At 52.5% G+C, this 17,347-nt stretch overlaps 6 protein-coding genes across 6 annotated transcripts; 4 read left to right on the forward strand and 2 right to left on the reverse strand.

Annotated features, from left to right (window-relative positions):
- The first annotated feature begins 173 nt into the window (after nucleotides 1–173).
- On the forward strand, nucleotides 174–1,766 carry SMAC4_02214 (uncharacterized protein). The gene is made up of 2 exons (XM_003350453.2): nucleotides 174–533; nucleotides 634–1,766. The coding sequence occupies exons 1-2, from the start codon at nucleotides 215–217 to the stop codon at nucleotides 1,629–1,631; spliced, it is 1,317 nt and encodes a 438-aa protein (XP_003350501.2). The 5' UTR covers nucleotides 174–214; the 3' UTR covers nucleotides 1,632–1,766.
- Nucleotides 1,767–1,803: 37 nt separating this feature from the next.
- On the reverse strand, nucleotides 1,804–3,510 carry SMAC4_02213 (uncharacterized protein). The gene is made up of 2 exons (XM_066089729.1): nucleotides 3,175–3,510; nucleotides 1,804–3,022 (listed from the first exon to the last, which is right to left on the reverse strand). The coding sequence occupies exons 1-2, from the start codon at nucleotides 3,287–3,289 to the stop codon at nucleotides 1,947–1,949; spliced, it is 1,191 nt and encodes a 396-aa protein (XP_065946919.1). The 5' UTR covers nucleotides 3,290–3,510; the 3' UTR covers nucleotides 1,804–1,946.
- A 93-nt stretch (nucleotides 3,511–3,603) lies between these two features.
- SMAC4_02212 (mitochondrial 54S ribosomal protein bL19m) lies at nucleotides 3,604–5,038 on the forward strand (the record flags this gene model as incomplete). Its single annotated transcript, XM_003350451.2, has 2 exons — nucleotides 3,604–3,970; nucleotides 4,057–5,038. 2 exons carry the CDS (start codon nucleotides 3,604–3,606, stop codon nucleotides 4,689–4,691), a joined length of 1,002 nt encoding a protein of 333 aa, XP_003350499.2. The 3' UTR covers nucleotides 4,692–5,038.
- A 3,594-nt stretch (nucleotides 5,039–8,632) lies between these two features.
- On the forward strand, nucleotides 8,633–13,494 carry SMAC4_02211 (uncharacterized protein). Its single transcript, XM_003350450.2, has 2 exons — nucleotides 8,633–9,706; nucleotides 9,764–13,494. Exons 1-2 carry the CDS (start codon nucleotides 9,571–9,573, stop codon nucleotides 12,676–12,678), a joined length of 3,051 nt encoding a protein of 1,016 aa, XP_003350498.2. The 5' UTR covers nucleotides 8,633–9,570; the 3' UTR covers nucleotides 12,679–13,494.
- A 345-nt stretch (nucleotides 13,495–13,839) lies between these two features.
- On the reverse strand, nucleotides 13,840–15,334 carry SMAC4_02210 (uncharacterized protein). Its single transcript, XM_003350449.2, has 2 exons — nucleotides 14,789–15,334; nucleotides 13,840–14,663 (listed from the first exon to the last, which is right to left on the reverse strand). The coding sequence occupies exons 1-2, from the start codon at nucleotides 14,958–14,960 to the stop codon at nucleotides 13,933–13,935; spliced, it is 903 nt and encodes a 300-aa protein (XP_003350497.1). The 5' UTR covers nucleotides 14,961–15,334; the 3' UTR covers nucleotides 13,840–13,932.
- A 95-nt stretch (nucleotides 15,335–15,429) lies between these two features.
- SMAC4_02209 (uncharacterized protein) lies at nucleotides 15,430–17,150 on the forward strand. Its single transcript, XM_066089728.1, has 3 exons — nucleotides 15,430–15,912; nucleotides 15,977–16,394; nucleotides 16,479–17,150. Exons 1-3 carry the CDS (start codon nucleotides 15,844–15,846, stop codon nucleotides 16,562–16,564), a joined length of 573 nt encoding a protein of 190 aa, XP_065946920.1. The 5' UTR covers nucleotides 15,430–15,843; the 3' UTR covers nucleotides 16,565–17,150.
- Nucleotides 17,151–17,347: the final 197 nt, after the last annotated feature.

Consider the following 17,347-nt stretch of genomic DNA (forward strand, 5'->3'; position numbering starts at 1 on the left):
CCTCTCTTCAGCTGCTGAACTGTTCACTGTTCATTATTTGCTTGAGTTAAGATCGCAATGTGAGGTCAGTATACCAGGAATCTTGGGAGAGGTCCGATAATCGCCGCCCGGCTGCCCGGTTCCAGACTAAAACACAGGATGGCCCCACTATCCGGATTCCGTCATTCGGTACTTGGCCCTCCCCCCCACGCTCCCGTAACTGGAAAGGGAACTGATGAGTCGATTAGTCGTTCTTTCAAATGGATTACTGTTTCGAAATATTGTTCTTTTAATATTCTTTCCCTCTTCCTGTTCCCCTCGTGTGACCATTATTGTCTGCATATCTCAAGCCAGCGCACGCGCATTCTCGTTTACCCCCAGAGTACCTGCATATATACGAACGATCCCCGATCCCGTCCCGATGCTCCGTCACGGCGTCCGTACCTTTGCGACCACCTCCCTCCGGAGGATGGCCGCGGTCGCGCCGCAAGAGCCCTCCCAACACCTCCTTAACGTCTCCAAGGCGCAGGGTATCGCCCAGGGCTTGGTCGGAGGTATGCTTTTCTTTCTTCTAGTTGTCACATCCTCTTAGAACATCTTCTTCAAGTTCAAGTAATAACATACCACTAACACCCACCTTCACTTTCCAAAAAGCCATCGGCAACACCCCCCTAATCCGTCTCAACCGTCTCTCCGAAGAAACCGGCTGCGAAATCCTTGGCAAAGCCGAGTTCATGAACCCCGGCGGCTCCGTCAAAGACCGCGCGGCGCTGTACGTGGTGAAAGACGCCGAGGAGCGTGGGCTTCTCCGTCCGGGTGGCACAGTCGTGGAAGGAACGGCAGGTAACACGGGCATCGGGCTGGCGCACGTGTGCCGCTCCAAGGGCTACAAGCTCGTCATCTACATGCCCAACACGCAATCGCAGGGCAAGATCGACCTTTTGCGACTGCTCGGCGCCGAGGTGTATCCCGTCCCCGCCGTCGCGTTCGAGAACCCCGAGAACTACAACCACCAGGCCAAAAGACATGCTGAGCGGCTGGAGAACGCCGTGTGGACGAACCAGTTCGATAACATTGCCAACCGCAGGGCGCATATCGAGACTACGGGGCCCGAGATCTGGGCGCAGACGGGCGGGAAAGTGGATGCGTTCACTTGCGCGACGGGCACCGGTGGCACGTTTGCCGGCACGACGCGGTATCTGAAGGAGGTGTCGGGCGGGAAGGTCAAGGCTTTCTTGGCTGATCCCCCTGGCAGCGTGCTGCACTCGTACTTCAGCTCGGGCGGAAAGCTGATTGAGCGCAGCGGGTCGAGCATCACGGAGGGTATCGGCCAGGGCCGCATCACGGATAACTTGAAGCAGGATGTGGATCTGGTGGATGGGTCCATGACCATCAGCGACGAGAAGACTATTGAGATGGTGTACAGGTGTCTGGATGAGGAGGGTCTGTACCTCGGCGCCAGCTCGACCCTCAACGTCGTTGCGGCTAAGGAGGTGGCCGAGAAGCTTGGAAAGGGGTCGACGGTCGTAACGGTGCTGTGCGATGGTGCGTACAGGTATGCGGACCGCTTGTTCTCGAGGAAGTGGCTGGAGCAGAAGAACCTTTTGGGCGCGATCCCGGAGCGCTTGCAGAAGTATATCGTTCTGCCATAGTTCGGGACGGAAAAAGGAAACATCAAACAAACTAACAGAAAAGAAAATAAAGGAAACAGATGGTTTATTGTACATATGTAGCAGGTAATCGGGTATCGTTCATGCAAAATCAAAATTAAAGAAAAAGTTGCAGGATTCTTTGTGTCTACTTTTTGTGCCATTCGTCAACTCAAACTCATGGTATCTTACAGTCCGTCATATACACATCCTACATATACAAAGCTAGTCGCCTATACATACCGTACCTCGCGGAGAGGATGACGAGAGAGAAAGATGGGAAACAGCTCGTTTCTGTTACTCATTGCCTACAAGCGTTTATTTCTTTCCACCAACAACCATCTCGTAAATCTTCTGGCCGGCCATGCCATCTTCAACCTTGGCATAGGCCAACTGGGCCTCAGCCTCGACAGCAGTCGCCCTGTTGATCAGCTGCGCCGCCATCTGGCCATCGCCGGCCTTTCCGACAACCTCAGCCGCCCTCTTCAAGCCCTGGAGCGCGAAGCTGGCATAGCGGAGATGCACTTGGGGCTTGATGATGTACCGAAGATCGACCCTGGCAACGTAGGCCTCATCTTTGTACATGTCCAAGAGGGCCTTGTCGGCGGGCCACAGCTTGACGAGCTGCTTGGCGTACTTGAGGAGGTTCTTGACGTTGTTGGCGCTGGTGAGCTTCTGTTCCGCATCCTGCGTTCCGGTTACTTTGCGAGCAGCGAGCTCGGCTGCCAAGTTTAGCCTGGCGACAAGGAACTGAGGGTCGCTGTAGTAGGGAAACGACGTAAGGGACTCCTGCCTCTGGCGGTCCTTGCTCATGTGTCTCTCATCGCCCTCCAGGGCCTCCAGAATCTCCTGAACCTCCTTGAGCGCCTTGCGCGTCTCGGGCTCGCTATAGTCCTTCTTCCAGGCCCAACGCTGGATCCAGTGCAGGAGCTCGTTGACAGTCTCGTGGCGGTCGAGCGTGAAGCCGGTGCGCTTGACGTCGCGGACCATGCGCAGGATCAGCTCCAGCTGGCCGGCCTTGCAGGCTTTCCGGACGATCTGGGCAGAGAGCCAGTATGGGAGTTTGCGGTTGGCGCGCTGCATGCCCTCGAGCAGGCCGGAAAGGTTGGCAAAGTCGCCGCCGTCCTTCATTTTCAGGAGGGCGGACCGGATGTTCTTGGGCGTGTTGGGCATGTCCGTCATCATGTTGATGTAGGTGAACCGTTGGGGCTGGCCATCGATCTGGATGGTGACGGGGTCGTGCGCAAGCTCCTTCTCATACTTCTTGTTGAAGATCTTCTGTCGTAGCTCGGGTGGCAGGTAGGTGGGAAGAATGACCTTTTCACGGAGGGTCTCGAGGGCTTCCTTGAGTTCAGGAGACGAGGTCTTGTTGAAGGAGACGACGGGGTAGGTGGCTGTAGGCGGAGGAGGTGTTAGCAAGTCTGCTGCTGGGTTAAGACAGCCATGTAGTGACTGCCATCATGAAGCCGAGCGGGGTGGAGCGCATTCGCATATCGAGCTCCAGCGACAGATCGCAATCAGATGGTGGCGATTTGGGAGGACATGCCTTGGCGAGGTACGGTCGACGACAAGCATCTGGATTGTTGCGCGGGCCTCGAAAGAGCCTCGGGGACTGCCCTGGACCCTACCCGGAGGGCATGCTGGGGAGCTCTGCCGGCCATGTTGGTGGTTGCGGTCGGTCGGGGTTGGTGGGACACGACCGGACTCGGAGGGGACGGAGGATCGAAGAGGGGAGTCGGGGAGTTGGAGACCAGAGACCGGAGTCGACTGGAGACAGGAACCGGACGGGACGTAAATAAAAGTGGTTCTTTTCGATGTTGAATTCGCGACCCCAACCGTGCGAGCGGACCCAGAGACTCAGAGAGCGTGGAGGGGATTGTCGCCAAGGGAAAATGCGCAAGCCAGCCCGCCGTCAAAAAGTAACCACCCCCCTGTAGCCGCAAAGGAGATTTGTGATTGGACCATATACTTTTTTATGGGTCGTGTACCTTGCGCACGGCCAATCGGGAGCCAGCACCGTCTTGCTCGAAGATCCATTTTCCAACGTCTTGTGCAGCCTGCCCGCCCCGGGTCCCGCGAATTCGACCTTCGGCCGTGGAGGAGGAGAGCTGCCACTTGCTTCGCCAATTCCACTTTCTGGCGGTCCAGAGAGTCCGACTCCGAGTCCGGGACACCGCACCGCACACACGACATCACAACTATGAACGTCACAGCACCGCTCTCCCGACGGCCTCTGGGCTGCCTCAAGGCCGGCCTATGCCAGTCCCTCATCCGGGGCTATGCGACAGCCGTCGCTGCTTCCACCACCCAGTCTACCGGCGCCCTGCCCGATCACAACTTCTGTACGGCCTCACGTCACCGTTTCCACATGTCATCCGATCTACCTGCCTACATAGCCATGTAACTAACCAGCACCCACCAACAACAGTCAGGATCGCCGATAAGAAGACCAAGGAAACCCGCACCGCCTTCGCCGTCTTCACACCTCCCAAGAACCCCAAGACCCCTCCTCCCTCGAGCGTAGTAGCCAAGTCCAAAGCCTTCAAGATCGCCAACACGAAGTTGCCACCGTTCATGACCAAGCCTCCCTCGGACCCGATGCCTCTCCTCACGCAGCAGCAGATCGCGCGCATGGACCCGACTGGTGCGCGCACCGCCCTCTTCTCCAAGGCGCGCCACGCCGCCCGCGTCGGCGACGTGCTCATGGTGACGCATCGCCGCGGCGGCGAGCCTTTCGCGGGCGTGTGTCTGGCCATCCGCCGCTCGGGCATCGACACGGCGATCCTCCTGCGAAACCACCTCGGCAAGGTCGGCGTGGAGATGTGGTACAAGATCTACAACAAGAACGTGGCGGGCATCGAGATCATCAAGAGAAGGGCCAAGCGCGCGAGACGCGCCAAGCTCATGTACATGCGCCAGCCCAAGCACGACATGGGCAGCGTCGAGCAGTACGTGTTCGCCTGGAAGAAGATGAGGAAGGTGTTGAGCAGTAAGGGCTTGACGGGCGGTACTGGTGGCGGCGGTGGAAAGCAGAAGGGTCAGGTGTCCAAGAAGAAGAACTAAGCTTCTTGTGAATGGGCTTAGTGGAGCGAGGGAGGGGATTATTCTCTGAGATTTATGGGATATCCCCTTTTTTCAAGGAAGCTATATGTAGTGTGAAAGCTACAGTGACCTCGAAGTGAGAGTAAAGCCGGAATCTGTGAATTGGGGTGAACAGACGATCGCTGTGTATACCATGTACATGTATGATAAATCCCCGGGGGCAAAAGAATTTGATGGGTTTTTCGAAGGTCGCCCGGTCCGGTTCGGTTCGTTGTGTGGCAGTGTCTGGATGCCACATGAAGAGAGGGTTTTCTTGTCAGAGATGGGTTATCAGACTCGTGAGGTTGATCAGAACGCAGGCCCTCAAAGCACGTACTGGTGTTCAATAACTTTGGGGCTCTAAAAGTAACCCGCCGGAAGTTATCCATGAACCGGACGGTTTTGAGGTTCCCTCTTTATCGGACCTTTGCCAGAACTTCCTCAGTGTCTTAGTCTTTCGATCTTCCACATCAAAGACTGTTCAGATCACAACCATGCTAAAAACCAACCAAAATATGGCTCAATCCGTCTGGTCAATATCCATCGGTAACCCAACTTTAATCCCAGCACCATCTAAATAAACAACTCTGCTAACATGTGGACTTCCAACTTCGGACTCTCCGTGTTCCCATTACTAACTTGCACCAGCCTAGCAAGGCAACAAGAGAATACTGAGAAGGTCAACTCGGTTTACACCACTCACTGAACACAAATGACATGGTAACATGTACACAAGAGACGAGAGGCTAGTCAACATAGCCACAAAATCTGTCAAACAGAGTAACAGAGTAACAGACTAGGTAAGCTTATGTATGTGTATTCTCCGCCATGGAGTTTTACAGCATGATTGATAGACACACAGACGTCTGTAAAACATTACTTTCCTAACATCGTGGTATCCCTAAAAATGACTACAGCGTAGGTAATGATGACAAGTCGATTCCCATCTGGGTGTTAATCCGAGTTTTTTGCATCGAGATTTCCGTTAGCAATGCGGTTGCACTCGCAAATTGCCATGGCATAGCCATCACATAACCGACATCAAAATCAGTATGGCTGATCAGGGGTTCCTTGGAGGTATATGCACTTACATATATGTGTGTTCAAGCAGCGGTTGAATTATTTACATACCTGCGAAGTTCAAAATAATGGTTCACTTTTTCTGTCATCTGCACCTGAATTTGTGGTCATGACCAGGCAAGTAGAATGTAAAGTCCTCACAGACAGAACACCAGTGGTCTCTTTAATCACAGGCCTTTCTTATCCCCATGTGTACAGTTCGTGGTAGGAGTAGGAGTGTATGACATGGCTTCCTCTACCTTACATACATATAACCCACCACCCACCCTCCATCACAGGGCTTTAGCACATCACATCGCTTAGATAACCAGCCAACCGTCCAATTGGTAGCCTACCATGACAGTTCGGCAGTTGAAATCCGAAACCGGTGCTCGGTACTCCCGCCGACGTCGAACGTTGGAATAAGAAAGGCTGGGCTTACACTTCAAGAGTATACTTACGTACCTGACGTACAATACCATGTGTACCATATGTAGTGTAGACGAAAAGAGTGGACAAAAAGCTTGGCAATCACCGTGATCACCAGTATGTTCAAAATGATCAACTTCACACAGGACAGAACCCGGGAAATTTTAGGAATGGCTCGACCAAATCCAATTAGGTATTCCAGATTAAGTTCTCTTGGCCGCGGTCGGGGATAGACGATTGGATCTTCGGGGTTTACTGGTTTAGAGATGGATTGCGCAGGTGCGCCTTTGCCGGTTGTGAAACGGGCCATATTGGAGCGAGTGTACACGGAGGAGGCGTGTGAGGTTGTACCTACATCTACCTAGCTAAGTTCCATTGTTGATTGTTGGTTGAACACTTAAACGGGTGGACTGAACTCGGCGAAACTCGACGAGAGAAATAAAGGGACCAAGAAACCTTTGTGTACTCGAGATTCGATATGACAACGAGTCTTTGACCTCCCATTGTCAACACTTATCAAGTGATCAATAGCTCTGTATCAGATAAACACATCAATGTCCGAACGAACAATCGAATTGTTCAGTTAGGCTTCTTTTTTCTTTTTGTTTCAAGAAAGTGTCGTCGATGTTTCCCGTCGTGGGTGAGTGTGGAGGTTAGGCTCAACTGCAGTTAGTATTGACATTGGATGAGGGGTAGCTGCAAGCTAGTATCGTATAGTAGGTACCTATGGTACTAGGTATGTAAATAGATGTGTGAGGCGCATACGGAACGTGTGATCTGAACAGCAAGTAGGTACGTACCATGATGAGGTGATCGTCCACACCGACCGGTCTCATCCGAATTCACCAGAATAACCTAATCCAGGACTCTTTCCCGTACGGTACGTGTGTGGTCTAGATTCGGTATACACAGGTCCCAGGAACCTTCTACAATGAGCATCGCGCGCAATGTCGTCAATGGAACCCCTTTGTCGAGTAAAGCTGGGTGTAACGTAAGTTTGTTGACCGCAAGATCGAAACCCCGTCAGTCAGCTTTCCGTCGCTTCCACTTCCACGTACGGAGCTACGGTACAGATTGCTTTCCGCTGCCGTTTGATGTTTCTGCCTGCCTGGCTTTAGATGAGATTTGCTTGTCTCCTTGTCTCCTTGTCTCCTTGTCCCAGAGTTTCCACGGCGGCGGCACAACCTTACGTGCAAACTGCAGTGTTTCGGCCTTTTTTGTTGCTGATCTCCAGTCCTTGATAAGGGATTGGATTTCCATCGCTAATTGGATGCCATCGATGACATTAGTTGAGGAATGTAGAGACTGCAAGGAACCTTCGCTTTTTTATCCCGACCCGACGGTGACTACCTGCCTGACCTTGGTCAACTCATCACCCAGACTTGTTTAGTCGATAATGACCCGATGAAGGTTTTCTGGGGGACCCTCTTTGGAATACTTGGCAAAGCCGATTCAAACAGCCAGCTAGCGAATCCAGAACCAACCAACCCAAAATGACTGATCACCGTCGACTCGCATGTCATTATGTGCGCCCGACGATGATGATTGATGACCGGCTCTGCCGATGACCCGCCCCCCTGAGGTGACGATGGGTGGTCCTTTAGTCGTTCGGCTCTGGTCGTGGCCCAAGCGACCAAGCCAATTCCACCATGGCTCCATGATGCACTGCTTGGCCCTTGCTCTTCTGTTCTGTTGAGCGAAGAGCGAACATTTACCTTAGGTAAGTGTAGGCCCCTGCGGCCCTTGTCATTCAGTGAGTCTGACAGGTCTGTTCTCATCCTTTCTCTCTTTCAAGTTGGCGCCCCCCGTCCGTCGTCCCCCGGCGTCATAAAGCTCGGGGACGTGTTCTTTGTTGATCCGGGAGCCCGAGGTTCATTTACCTCTTACGAGTCCTCCTTTCTGACCTTTCTTCCCTCTGTTCCTGCCTTTCTCATCCCCCCCTTTGAAGATCAATCTATCCACAACTGAACGACTCGGTCCATAGTCCACGTGCTGAAACCCGAACAGTGGTGGACTTTGAAGGATGGTTCATCAATCGGGACTTTTAAAGTGTTATATATATGCATGCACTAGCGTACCCTTGAGCCGTTGTGGATCCGATTGATGCAACCCGTAAGCCCCTCCGACAATGTGTGGAAAGACCCGACAGCGACTGAACTCGACAGCTTTTTTTTCGATATCGGATGCTCTTTTTTTTGTTTTTATCAGTCAACCAGCAATAACCCTGACTCTTGGCTGGGGGCGATCCGATTTCCACCACCATCAACCCTTGAAATACTTTACCAGGTCCCTGTGGGCTTGGCGGCGACCATCGCACACCTGCACCCTCTTTGCTCCGACTTGTTCTTTCTGTGATCTCGCATCTGGGTCTTTGCTCTTGGCTCTCTTGGCATTTTAAGAGGCGGTGCCTATCACTTCGCTTTGCTGCTGGTGTGGTTCTGTGCTCCTCGAATACTTATTTTTGAGGATCGGGTCTTTTCGTCAACACATTTCGGATTGCGTCTTTGGCGGCTTTGAGGCCATCCATCCGTCTCTTTCAAGGGCTTTCAAAAACCACCCCCAGATCTCCGGGAAAAAAAAGAGGAGGAAAAAAAAACCCTCGGTTGCTGGTCCTGTCCCCCAGTGCAGTGTCCATTCCTGCCACCCACTACGCACCTACCTTTCCACTTCCTGTCATCCACCTTTTTTGCTCGGCCAAACCCCCCCTGGACTGGAAAGGGCAACGGAGACTTCAGGTCTTCATCTCTTCGGTCGAAACCACCAAAAGCAACGAACGAGACTGGAGCCTCCTCCCTCATATTCCTTCATTCTGCAGGACGAGTGAATGCAATCATCGCCGACAGCTTCTTTTCCCAGCGAATTCATCCATCCTCCTCTCACCCTATCCCTCCTTCTTCTTTCCCGGCCCGCCACTACAAACCTTCATCACTCGTCAGGCATCCTTTGCTACACTTCTAACCTATATAATTCTTTATCAATACCCTTCAATTGCTTTTCTTCCTCAAATACCCCAGGCCCCGCCCCTCCATCACATATGCTCTGATGCTTGTGGTCAACCCTGCCTTTGTCTTAATCCAGTAATCCCTTCTGTTGATCTCTCAACCGTCGAATCTGTTACCACATCACCCTGTCACACCCTCGATCAACCTTTTTTACTATTTTTTTTTTTTTTACTACACATATATAGGATATCGGTACACACTTTCCTAGAGGCACACCACCAAGTTGCCCGTTTCGACCTTTGTGTCGACTTGAGGCGATTTCGGGGCCGTCTCCGTTCCTGTTCTCTCAACCCCCCCGGTCCCCTATCCCCTATTTGCCTGACGACATCCTTCAACATTTCAGGGGCGACCTCTTTTTACGATAATACCACATGCCGCCATTTTCGCCCACCATGGAACGACTACGCGGTGTAGTCCAGGACAAATGGATGCGGATACGGCACAGTATTGGTTTTCAGCCTAGGAAACTAGTGACCGAAAAACACTTCAAGTATCAAACAGTACACTGTAAGTTCCTATGACCCCCACTCCCCTAAAAGGTGTATCCATGCTAACTGTTGATAGATACCCTCATTATTGGCCTCACGATAGTCGGGTCGATTCTCATATACGCCTCTCACCGGGGCAAAATCGCCTATGTTGACGCCCTCTTCTTCGCTGCTGGGTCATGTACCCAAGGCGGCCTCAACACCATCGATCTCAACCTGATCAACACCTTCTCACAGATCGTCATCTTCTTTCTTACCATGCTCACTAATCCAATAGCAATCGGCTATTACACAGTTTCCCTACGAAGGTACTGGTTCGAAAAGAAGTTGCAAACCATCGTCCAGGATGCCAAGCTGCGGAGAGGCACGATATCAAAGTCAAAATCGCAGATGCGGGCCGACATGCTATCACAGGCGGAAAGGGGGGAAAGAGGCGTTGGCGGCAGACAGATCACCGTTATGCACGGTTCGGGTAGTCCACGCATGACCAACGACGGCATCATGTTGGGCTCGTTCAACAAGCCTACGTACGATAGCCGCGCCGCCCCCGATCAGCGAGACCCCGATCACCCCGAAGACGCCCGTCGACAGCCCGAGATCAGGTTCGCCGGCACCGTCAAGAAGAGCGATGGAGAAGGCTTGGATGCGATAAAACTTCCTCCCCTTAGAACGGACGAGGAGCATATCGCCATCCTTGAGCGACAGCGTAACCGAGACGACGAGGTTCTTCGAATTCCTGGTCCGAGAGATATGGAGCGAGGCGCTAAGCCTAGACGGGTCGACGATTCGGCCGAGGAGGACGACCGCGCGCCAGCCCAGCCTACGCCCATGGTCATGGTAAATGGCCGCCCACAACAAACCATCACCATCGAGGAACCAGACAGGAACAAGCTACACGAAACGCACACGGAAGATATTGTCGACGATGCCAAGACGTTCAGCCACTCCTTCGTGCCGCAAATAAACCATCTCAAGTTCAGGAGGAATACACGAACATCAACCGTGAACCGCGTTGACGAGGAGGAGGTGGATCCTAAGCTGCAGAGGACAAATTCGAGGATGTCTAGGCGCGCATCGCTCTCGGCCATGCGGTCAGCCTTTACCAGAGACAAGATGGAGCCGACGCCCTATCTCAGTTGGGAGCCGACACTGGGACGTAACTCTCAATTCCACGACCTGACGGAAGAGCAGCGCGAGGAGCTGGGAGGTATTGAGTACCGTGTACTAAAGTTGTTGCAGAAGATCATCCTCTGCTACTTCTTCGGTTTCTATCTGATGGGACTTGTCGGCTTGCTGCCGTGGATCCTCAAGGAGGACCACTGGGGTCAGGTTGTTGATGCCGCTGGCCAAAGCAGAGTCTGGTGGGCCTTCTTTACCACGAACTCTGCTTTCATGGATCTGGGCTATACCTTGACCCCCGACAGCATGAACTCGTTCAATACTGCTGTCTGGCCTCTGCTGCTGCTGTGCTTTCTCATCATTCTTGGCAACACGGGCTTCCCCGTCATGCTGCGTTTCATCATCTGGGTCATGTCCATCGTCGTACCGCGTGACTCGGGCCTTTACGAAGAAGTGCGGTTCCTGTTGGACCATCCTCGTCGCTGCTTCATCCTTCTCTTCCCGTCTGGGGCAACGTGGTGGCTCTTCTTTATTTTGATTGGGCTCAACATTACAGACGTTGTCTTCTTCGTCGTCCTGGACCTGGGAACTGGGCCTGTTGTCGACTTACCTGCCGGCATCAAGGTCCTTAACGGGTTCTTTGAGGCAGCCTCAACGAGGACGGCCGGCTTTTCCTGCATCAACCTCGCGGCTTTACACCCGGCCGTCAAGGTGTCGTACATGATCATGATGTACATCAGTGTTCTCCCCATCGCCATGTCGATCCGTCGCACAAACGTGTACGAAGAGATGTCTCTGGGCATCTACAATAACCCGGAACACGAAGAAGGAGAAGGGGAGAACGCTTCTCCATCCAGCGACCTGTCGTACATTGGCTCCCATTTGCGTCGCCAGCTCTCGTTCGATTTGTGGTTCATCGCCCTCTTCTGGTTCATGCTCGCCATTTCGGAAGGTCCGCGGATCATGAACGGCGAGACTGATATGTTCGCGCTCATGTTCGAGATCATCAGCGCCTACGGCACCGTCGGCATGAGTCTCGGTTACTCCAGTGGCAACGCCTCGCTATCGGCCATCTTCAGCACGGCCGGAAAGGTGTTCATTATCATGACGCTAATCAGAGGTCGTCATCGTGGTCTTCCCTACGGTCTCGACCGTGCCATCTGCCTTCCCAAGGATCTGAACAGCAAGTCCTCTTCTGAGGACGACAGGATCGATAGACAGCGATCGCATGCTTCTGCCATGAGCACCGGCCGCGATGCGTGGAGCACTACCAGCAGGACGAGCCGCAGGCGTCACTGGCGCCAACGCAGCAACGATATTGGCGGCCACATCTTTGGCGCCCTCCTCCATCCTGGACCGCCACGCACTGCTACGCCGGACGGACACCGTCATCACCATGGTCCTCACCCGCAGAACTGGCACTCGGTGCAGTTTGGCTCCGCCGGTACAAATGCGCGACACTCTAATAGAGACTCACATCATGGAAGCATAGGCAGCGGCGGTCCCGGCGGCCCTGGCATCTTTGCCGGTAACAGCGTCTTCGGCGGCAACGGCGGTAATAATGGTGGTAACGGTGGCGGTATCAACCCGAACGGCTGGCATAGCATGCGCAGAAGGGCGACGAACCCGGAACAACACCATGAGGAGACGATTCACGAGGGCTTCCAGTTCCCGCCTGATGCTTCTGGTGGCGGCGGCGGCGACCGCCGGCCTGCTTCCGATCAGACTGATCAGACTAATGTATCATCTGATCAGAATACGCTGACGGAGGCATCAAGGCAGCTGGGATTGGATGGGCAGCATAATCCTAAGTTGATGAAGCGCAAGTCGGAACCGAGTTTCCCGAGTACTCCTACTAGTTTTAGTGAGTGAGTGACGAACAGACAGGTCGGGTTGGGTATGGCTATTTTTTTCTTTGAGGAGTTTTGGGGAGGGGCATTTTTCCTCGTTCATGCATGCATACATACATCTTTTATGATGCCTGCGGCATTTTTTCTCGTTTCTATTTCAACAATGATACCACGCACGAGCTTCTTTTTTTTTTTCGGTGTTTTAGAGAGGGGAAAAGGGAATGAAGGAAAGGGAAGGAAAGGGGTTATTGGTATATGAACATACATGTCATTACTATACATCACACTACACATGGCACATGGCACATCACATACATCCATCCCGAGTCACAACACACTGGCGACAAGCAAGGCGTTTTGTTTTTACTGGGCAGATTCCGAAAAGGGTTGCACGGGGGAATTGCTTAATTGTCTTATTATAGATTGCATACATACATCTCATGCACACGCATTTATCCTCAACGAACGAACTCTTACGATGGAAAAGCGGACAATGTTTACTTATGCTTAGACGATCTTGATAGACGCAACGCAGCCACACGGCCACACGGGCATGCAGATATAATTTTGGGAAGAGGTAGAATGATAATTCTTATTAGACTCACCTTGCCCAGACCTTCGCTGTGCCTGTTGCTACCTATTTCTCGACGACGTTCTTCCTTACCTCGGTTAGGTTGGTAAGTCATGGGCTTTTTCTTGGTGATGAGTAATGGTGGTGGTAGTGGTAATGTTAGTAGCAAGGAGGGGGTAAGTAAGTAAAGGCGGGAGAGTATTAGAGGAGAGTTTGTAGGATTATGGGAGGTGAGTGGTTCTTTTCCTTGTTTTTGTTTTGGTTCCCTTTTTTTTTTTTTTTTTTTTGGTTAATCTCATCCGGAGATGGATGGGATGTGTGCGCCGTTAATTTTCGTAGTATCAGTAGGTACAACTCTGTTTTCTTAGGAAATAACATTTCATTCTTCGTTACCATCACCTTCGCTGTCCCGTTTTGATATTGTGAATACACATAAAGGCGGCTGGGTATGCAGTGCTTAGACCTAGAGTGGGCTTGAGAGTGATAGTTCTCTGACGTCGCCTTTGAAGCTGGTTCAAATGAGGAAGGTGTTGGCTCCAAGAAAGCGATGTTTCAACATAAGATAACATCTCCACAAAGGTCATCATCGTATCGGGATACAAAGCCAACAGAGTACCACCCCTCGTGCTCATCATAATGTTTTATTCATGTTCTATACTTCCAAGCAACAACTGTTCATCTATGCCATGTACTCAAAACACCCTTTTACTCATCAACCCACTTAGCCTTGCCCTTCTCCGCAAAAGCCTTCATGCCAATCTTCTGATCCTGGCTTCCAAACAAACTATGGAACACCCTTCTCTCATACTCAACACCATCCCTCAGCCCGACCTCCTGGGACTTATTAACCACCTCCTTAGCCGCCTGCACGGCCACCTTTGAGTACCCAGCAATGACCTCCGCCGTCTTCAAGGACGCCTCCATCAACTCCTCATAGGAACCAAACGCCCTAGCAGCCACTCCCCACCTCTCCGCCTCCTCACCAGAAAAACTCTTGCCCGTGAGAATCAGCTCCATAGCCTTACTCTTCCCCACCGCCCTGGTCAGCCTCTGCGACCCGCCCGCACCGGGGATCGTGCCCAGCTTGATCTCGGGCTGGCCAAAGTTGGCCGTCTTGGTGCAGTAGATGATGTCGGCCATCAAAGCGAGCTCGCAGCCACCGCCGAGAGCGTGTCCGGAGACGGCGGCGATGATGGGCTTTTTTGTGGTGAAAGTTAGGTTGGACCAGGACTCGATGAAAGACTCCAAATAGGCCTTGGAGAAGGTGAGGGGGGCCATTTCTTTGATGTCGGCGCCGGCGGCGAAGGCGCGCTCCGAGCCCGTGAGCAGGATGGAGCGGATGGTGGGGGAGGATTGCAGGGAGAGGAGGGCGGTGTTGAGTTCGCTGATCAAAGGGGTGCAGAGCGCGTTGAGGGCTTTGGGACGGGAGAGTGTTACTGTGAGGGGTGTTAGCATGTTATGTATTAATGGTTGTTGCCGTCCAAGGGTTCCGTTGAAGATCCCGGGGTGACGATTGAAGAGCGTATAGTTGAATCGACGTATAGGTATAAGAAATGCTTACCTTGACCGACACCCGGACGGGGCTCGGAGACCTGGATGAACTCATACTGGTTCTCGGCAGCAGGAGTAGAATAGGCACGGGCAGCAGCCGCAACACGGGGAAGGGTAGCGGGCTGGAAGCGGGAGCCGGCCCGGGATAGACCCCGGAGGGAGTTGAAGGCAACGGAACGCATGATTATTGTTGTGTGTTGGTTGGTGGTTGTTTCGGACAAGACAATCACGGAAACAAAAGGTCAATGGCAAGAGGGAGAAACAAAACACCTGCAGCAACAACGTAATGTAAACACGGAAATCAATGAGCACAGCTTATATAAGTTGCCCCGTAGAACCGAGGGGTAGCTTCGATACAAGCAAGAGGTCCCGTTTCCCCAGCTGGCCCGCCCGTTCCCCAGTTCCCCACACGCTTGGCCCGACTGGTTATCCTCGGTCTAAACGACGTCAATTGGGGAATGCCTGTCTTGTTGATCCTTGTCTGTTTGCAACCACATGTCTTTTCTGGTTTTGGGGAGACGTTTCTTCACCAGCCACACTTGTCAGGGGGTGTTTGGTTTCAGCGGGTCTGACGGATGCTAACAATAAACATTAGCGCCACAGACCACCCGACCAAGAAATTCCACCCCCTTTTCACGAGCCAGGTCTAGGCTCGTGTTGCGTGGCTGATGCCAGATTGCCCGCCACGGGGAAAGTGTCCACGGCAGGTCCCCTCCCCCAATCCGCGGCCGCCGTTACGTCTCGTCATTGCGCCTGTTGGGCTCTGAACTGGATAACGCGCAAACCTCCTACAAGGTACCTCTACATACAGTGCCAGTGCCTGTGCTGCTGCTACTTTACTACAGCTATCTACCTACAGTACTGCGCAGCCGTGTCCAACAATCATTTTTCCCTTCCACTTCAACATCGTCTTCCCTTTGCAACCACCAACTCCCACGAATACCTTCACCACTTACACCACCTCTCGGTCGAACGGTTTTGGACACGATATATCAACGAGACACGATCGATTAACGAAGCAAACCGAGCTACACTTAGACCCCTACCAATACCAATACCGTCGCAATGGAGACCGCGGAGGAGCCGATGACGCCTTTTGGCACTTTCACTGCACAGAGCAACAAGCTCCAGAGGGTATGTTCTCTAATAGACTATACGTCTTTACTGTCTTGATAGCTAACACAGTTGACCCCCTCAGCAATACCAAGCACTCCTCGATCAATCGACGCCCTATGTTACGTACCGATGGGTTGGCACCAGCGTGGCCCTGCTCCTCTTCTTCCTCCGGGTGTTCGTGGCGCAAGGCTGGTACATTGTCGCCTACGCCCTCGGCATCTACCTTCTCAACCTCTTTCTCGCCTTCCTGACGCCCAAGTTCGACCCCTCGAGCGACGCCCTCGACAACGAGATGGAGGACGGCTCTGTCGGCACCCTCCCCACCAAGCAGGACGAGGAGTTCAGACCCTTCATCCGCCGCCTTCCCGAGTTCAAGTTCTGGCACTCGGCCACCCGCGCCGTCGCCATTTCCTTCGTCTGCAGCTGGTTCGAGATCTTCAACATCCCCGTGTTCTGGCCCGTGCTGGTTATGTACTGGCTCATGCTCTTTATCCTTACCAGTACGTTTAACGTTGCACCGATGCCCCCTGCCAAGGTCATTTCTTATTTGACCTTGTTAAACGGAAGCTAACAATACAAAACAGTGCGCAAGCAAATCCAGCACATGATCAAGTACCGTTACGTCCCCTTTACCATCGGCAAGGCGCGGTACAACAAGAACAGCAACTAAGTAATCAGTTGTGTGTTGCGGAGGTCAAGTGATGTATGCTAGGTGTCAGATAGGGCAGCAGCTAGTCTGTCTGTCCTCTGACTGGCACTTTGGCATTGTCCGGGAAGAAGAGAAGAAACGTCAGAAAGAAAGAAAGACACTTCTTCATGTACTAATGACGGGGAAATGCGCCAGGTGATTGGGGCACATTCATGACGACGATCAAACTATCCTGTATATCTTTTTATATATGCTATTCTAATCTGAAGCCGGGGCAGGAATACGGGATTGTTGTTGGTTGGCCTTTCTGATAGTTGCCATTACGGTCGATGGTTGAACGGATGGATGGATGCAAAGAGGAGGAGGTTCCGAACTTTCTCACAACTTATAATTACTAGTTCCACACACAACACCATGAGTGAAGAGACGGACGGACGGACACGACACAACAAAAAAAGCGGGCTGGAAACTGGCGGGCTATACAGGATATTACTTAGAGAACAAAACGGTTGACTGTAATGACAGCTGGAATTGAATATGTATCTGAAGCATAACTACTTATGAACACACAAGTTTAACTGAAGATGCCGCACCGCCTATAGTCGACATACAAAAGCATAGCCAAATTCAGGGGTCAATGAAGACGCAACAATAAAGCTGCCAAGCCAGGAACAAGAGAACCTTACACAGTACGTACTCAACCCACAAGTTGGCCAACCACCAGCCTTGTCTCCATTTTTTTTACCACTTGTCCCGGCCCCTGTCGTTGGCACTCACCATCCCGCTACCGCAACCGCAACCGCG

This window comes from Sordaria macrospora, chromosome 4 (assembly GCF_033870435.1).
Source record: "Sordaria macrospora chromosome 4, complete sequence".
Taxonomy (NCBI): domain Eukaryota; kingdom Fungi; phylum Ascomycota; class Sordariomycetes; order Sordariales; family Sordariaceae; genus Sordaria; species Sordaria macrospora.

Excerpts from the sequence above, each read along its gene's own strand:
- SMAC4_02214 (XM_003350453.2), top strand. The coding sequence starts at position 215 with ATGAGTCGATTAGTCGTTCTTTCAAATGGATTACTGTTTCGAAATATT. Across the intron at positions 534-633 it reads CGCCCAGGGCTTGGTCGGAG|CCATCGGCAACACCCCCCTA; the intron begins GTATGCTTTTCT and ends CTTTCCAAAAAG.
- SMAC4_02213 (XM_066089729.1), bottom strand. The coding sequence starts at position 3,289 with ATGGCCGGCAGAGCTCCCCAGCATGCCCTCCGGGTAGGGTCCAGGGCA. Across the intron at positions 3,023-3,174 it reads GTCGACCGTACCTCGCCAAG|CCACCTACCCCGTCGTCTCC; the intron begins GCATGTCCTCCC and ends CTCCGCCTACAG.
- SMAC4_02211 (XM_003350450.2), top strand. The coding sequence starts at position 9,571 with ATGCCGCCATTTTCGCCCACCATGGAACGACTACGCGGTGTAGTCCAG. Across the intron at positions 9,707-9,763 it reads CAAGTATCAAACAGTACACT|ATACCCTCATTATTGGCCTC; the intron begins GTAAGTTCCTAT and ends AACTGTTGATAG.
- SMAC4_02210 (XM_003350449.2), bottom strand. The coding sequence starts at position 14,960 with ATGCGTTCCGTTGCCTTCAACTCCCTCCGGGGTCTATCCCGGGCCGGC. Across the intron at positions 14,664-14,788 it reads CCGTCCGGGTGTCGGTCAAG|TAACACTCTCCCGTCCCAAA; the intron begins GTAAGCATTTCT and ends CACCCCTCACAG.
- SMAC4_02209 (XM_066089728.1), top strand. The coding sequence starts at position 15,844 with ATGGAGACCGCGGAGGAGCCGATGACGCCTTTTGGCACTTTCACTGCA. Across the intron at positions 15,913-15,976 it reads AGAGCAACAAGCTCCAGAGG|CAATACCAAGCACTCCTCGA; the intron begins GTATGTTCTCTA and ends TGACCCCCTCAG. Across the intron at positions 16,395-16,478 it reads CATGCTCTTTATCCTTACCA|TGCGCAAGCAAATCCAGCAC; the intron begins GTACGTTTAACG and ends AATACAAAACAG.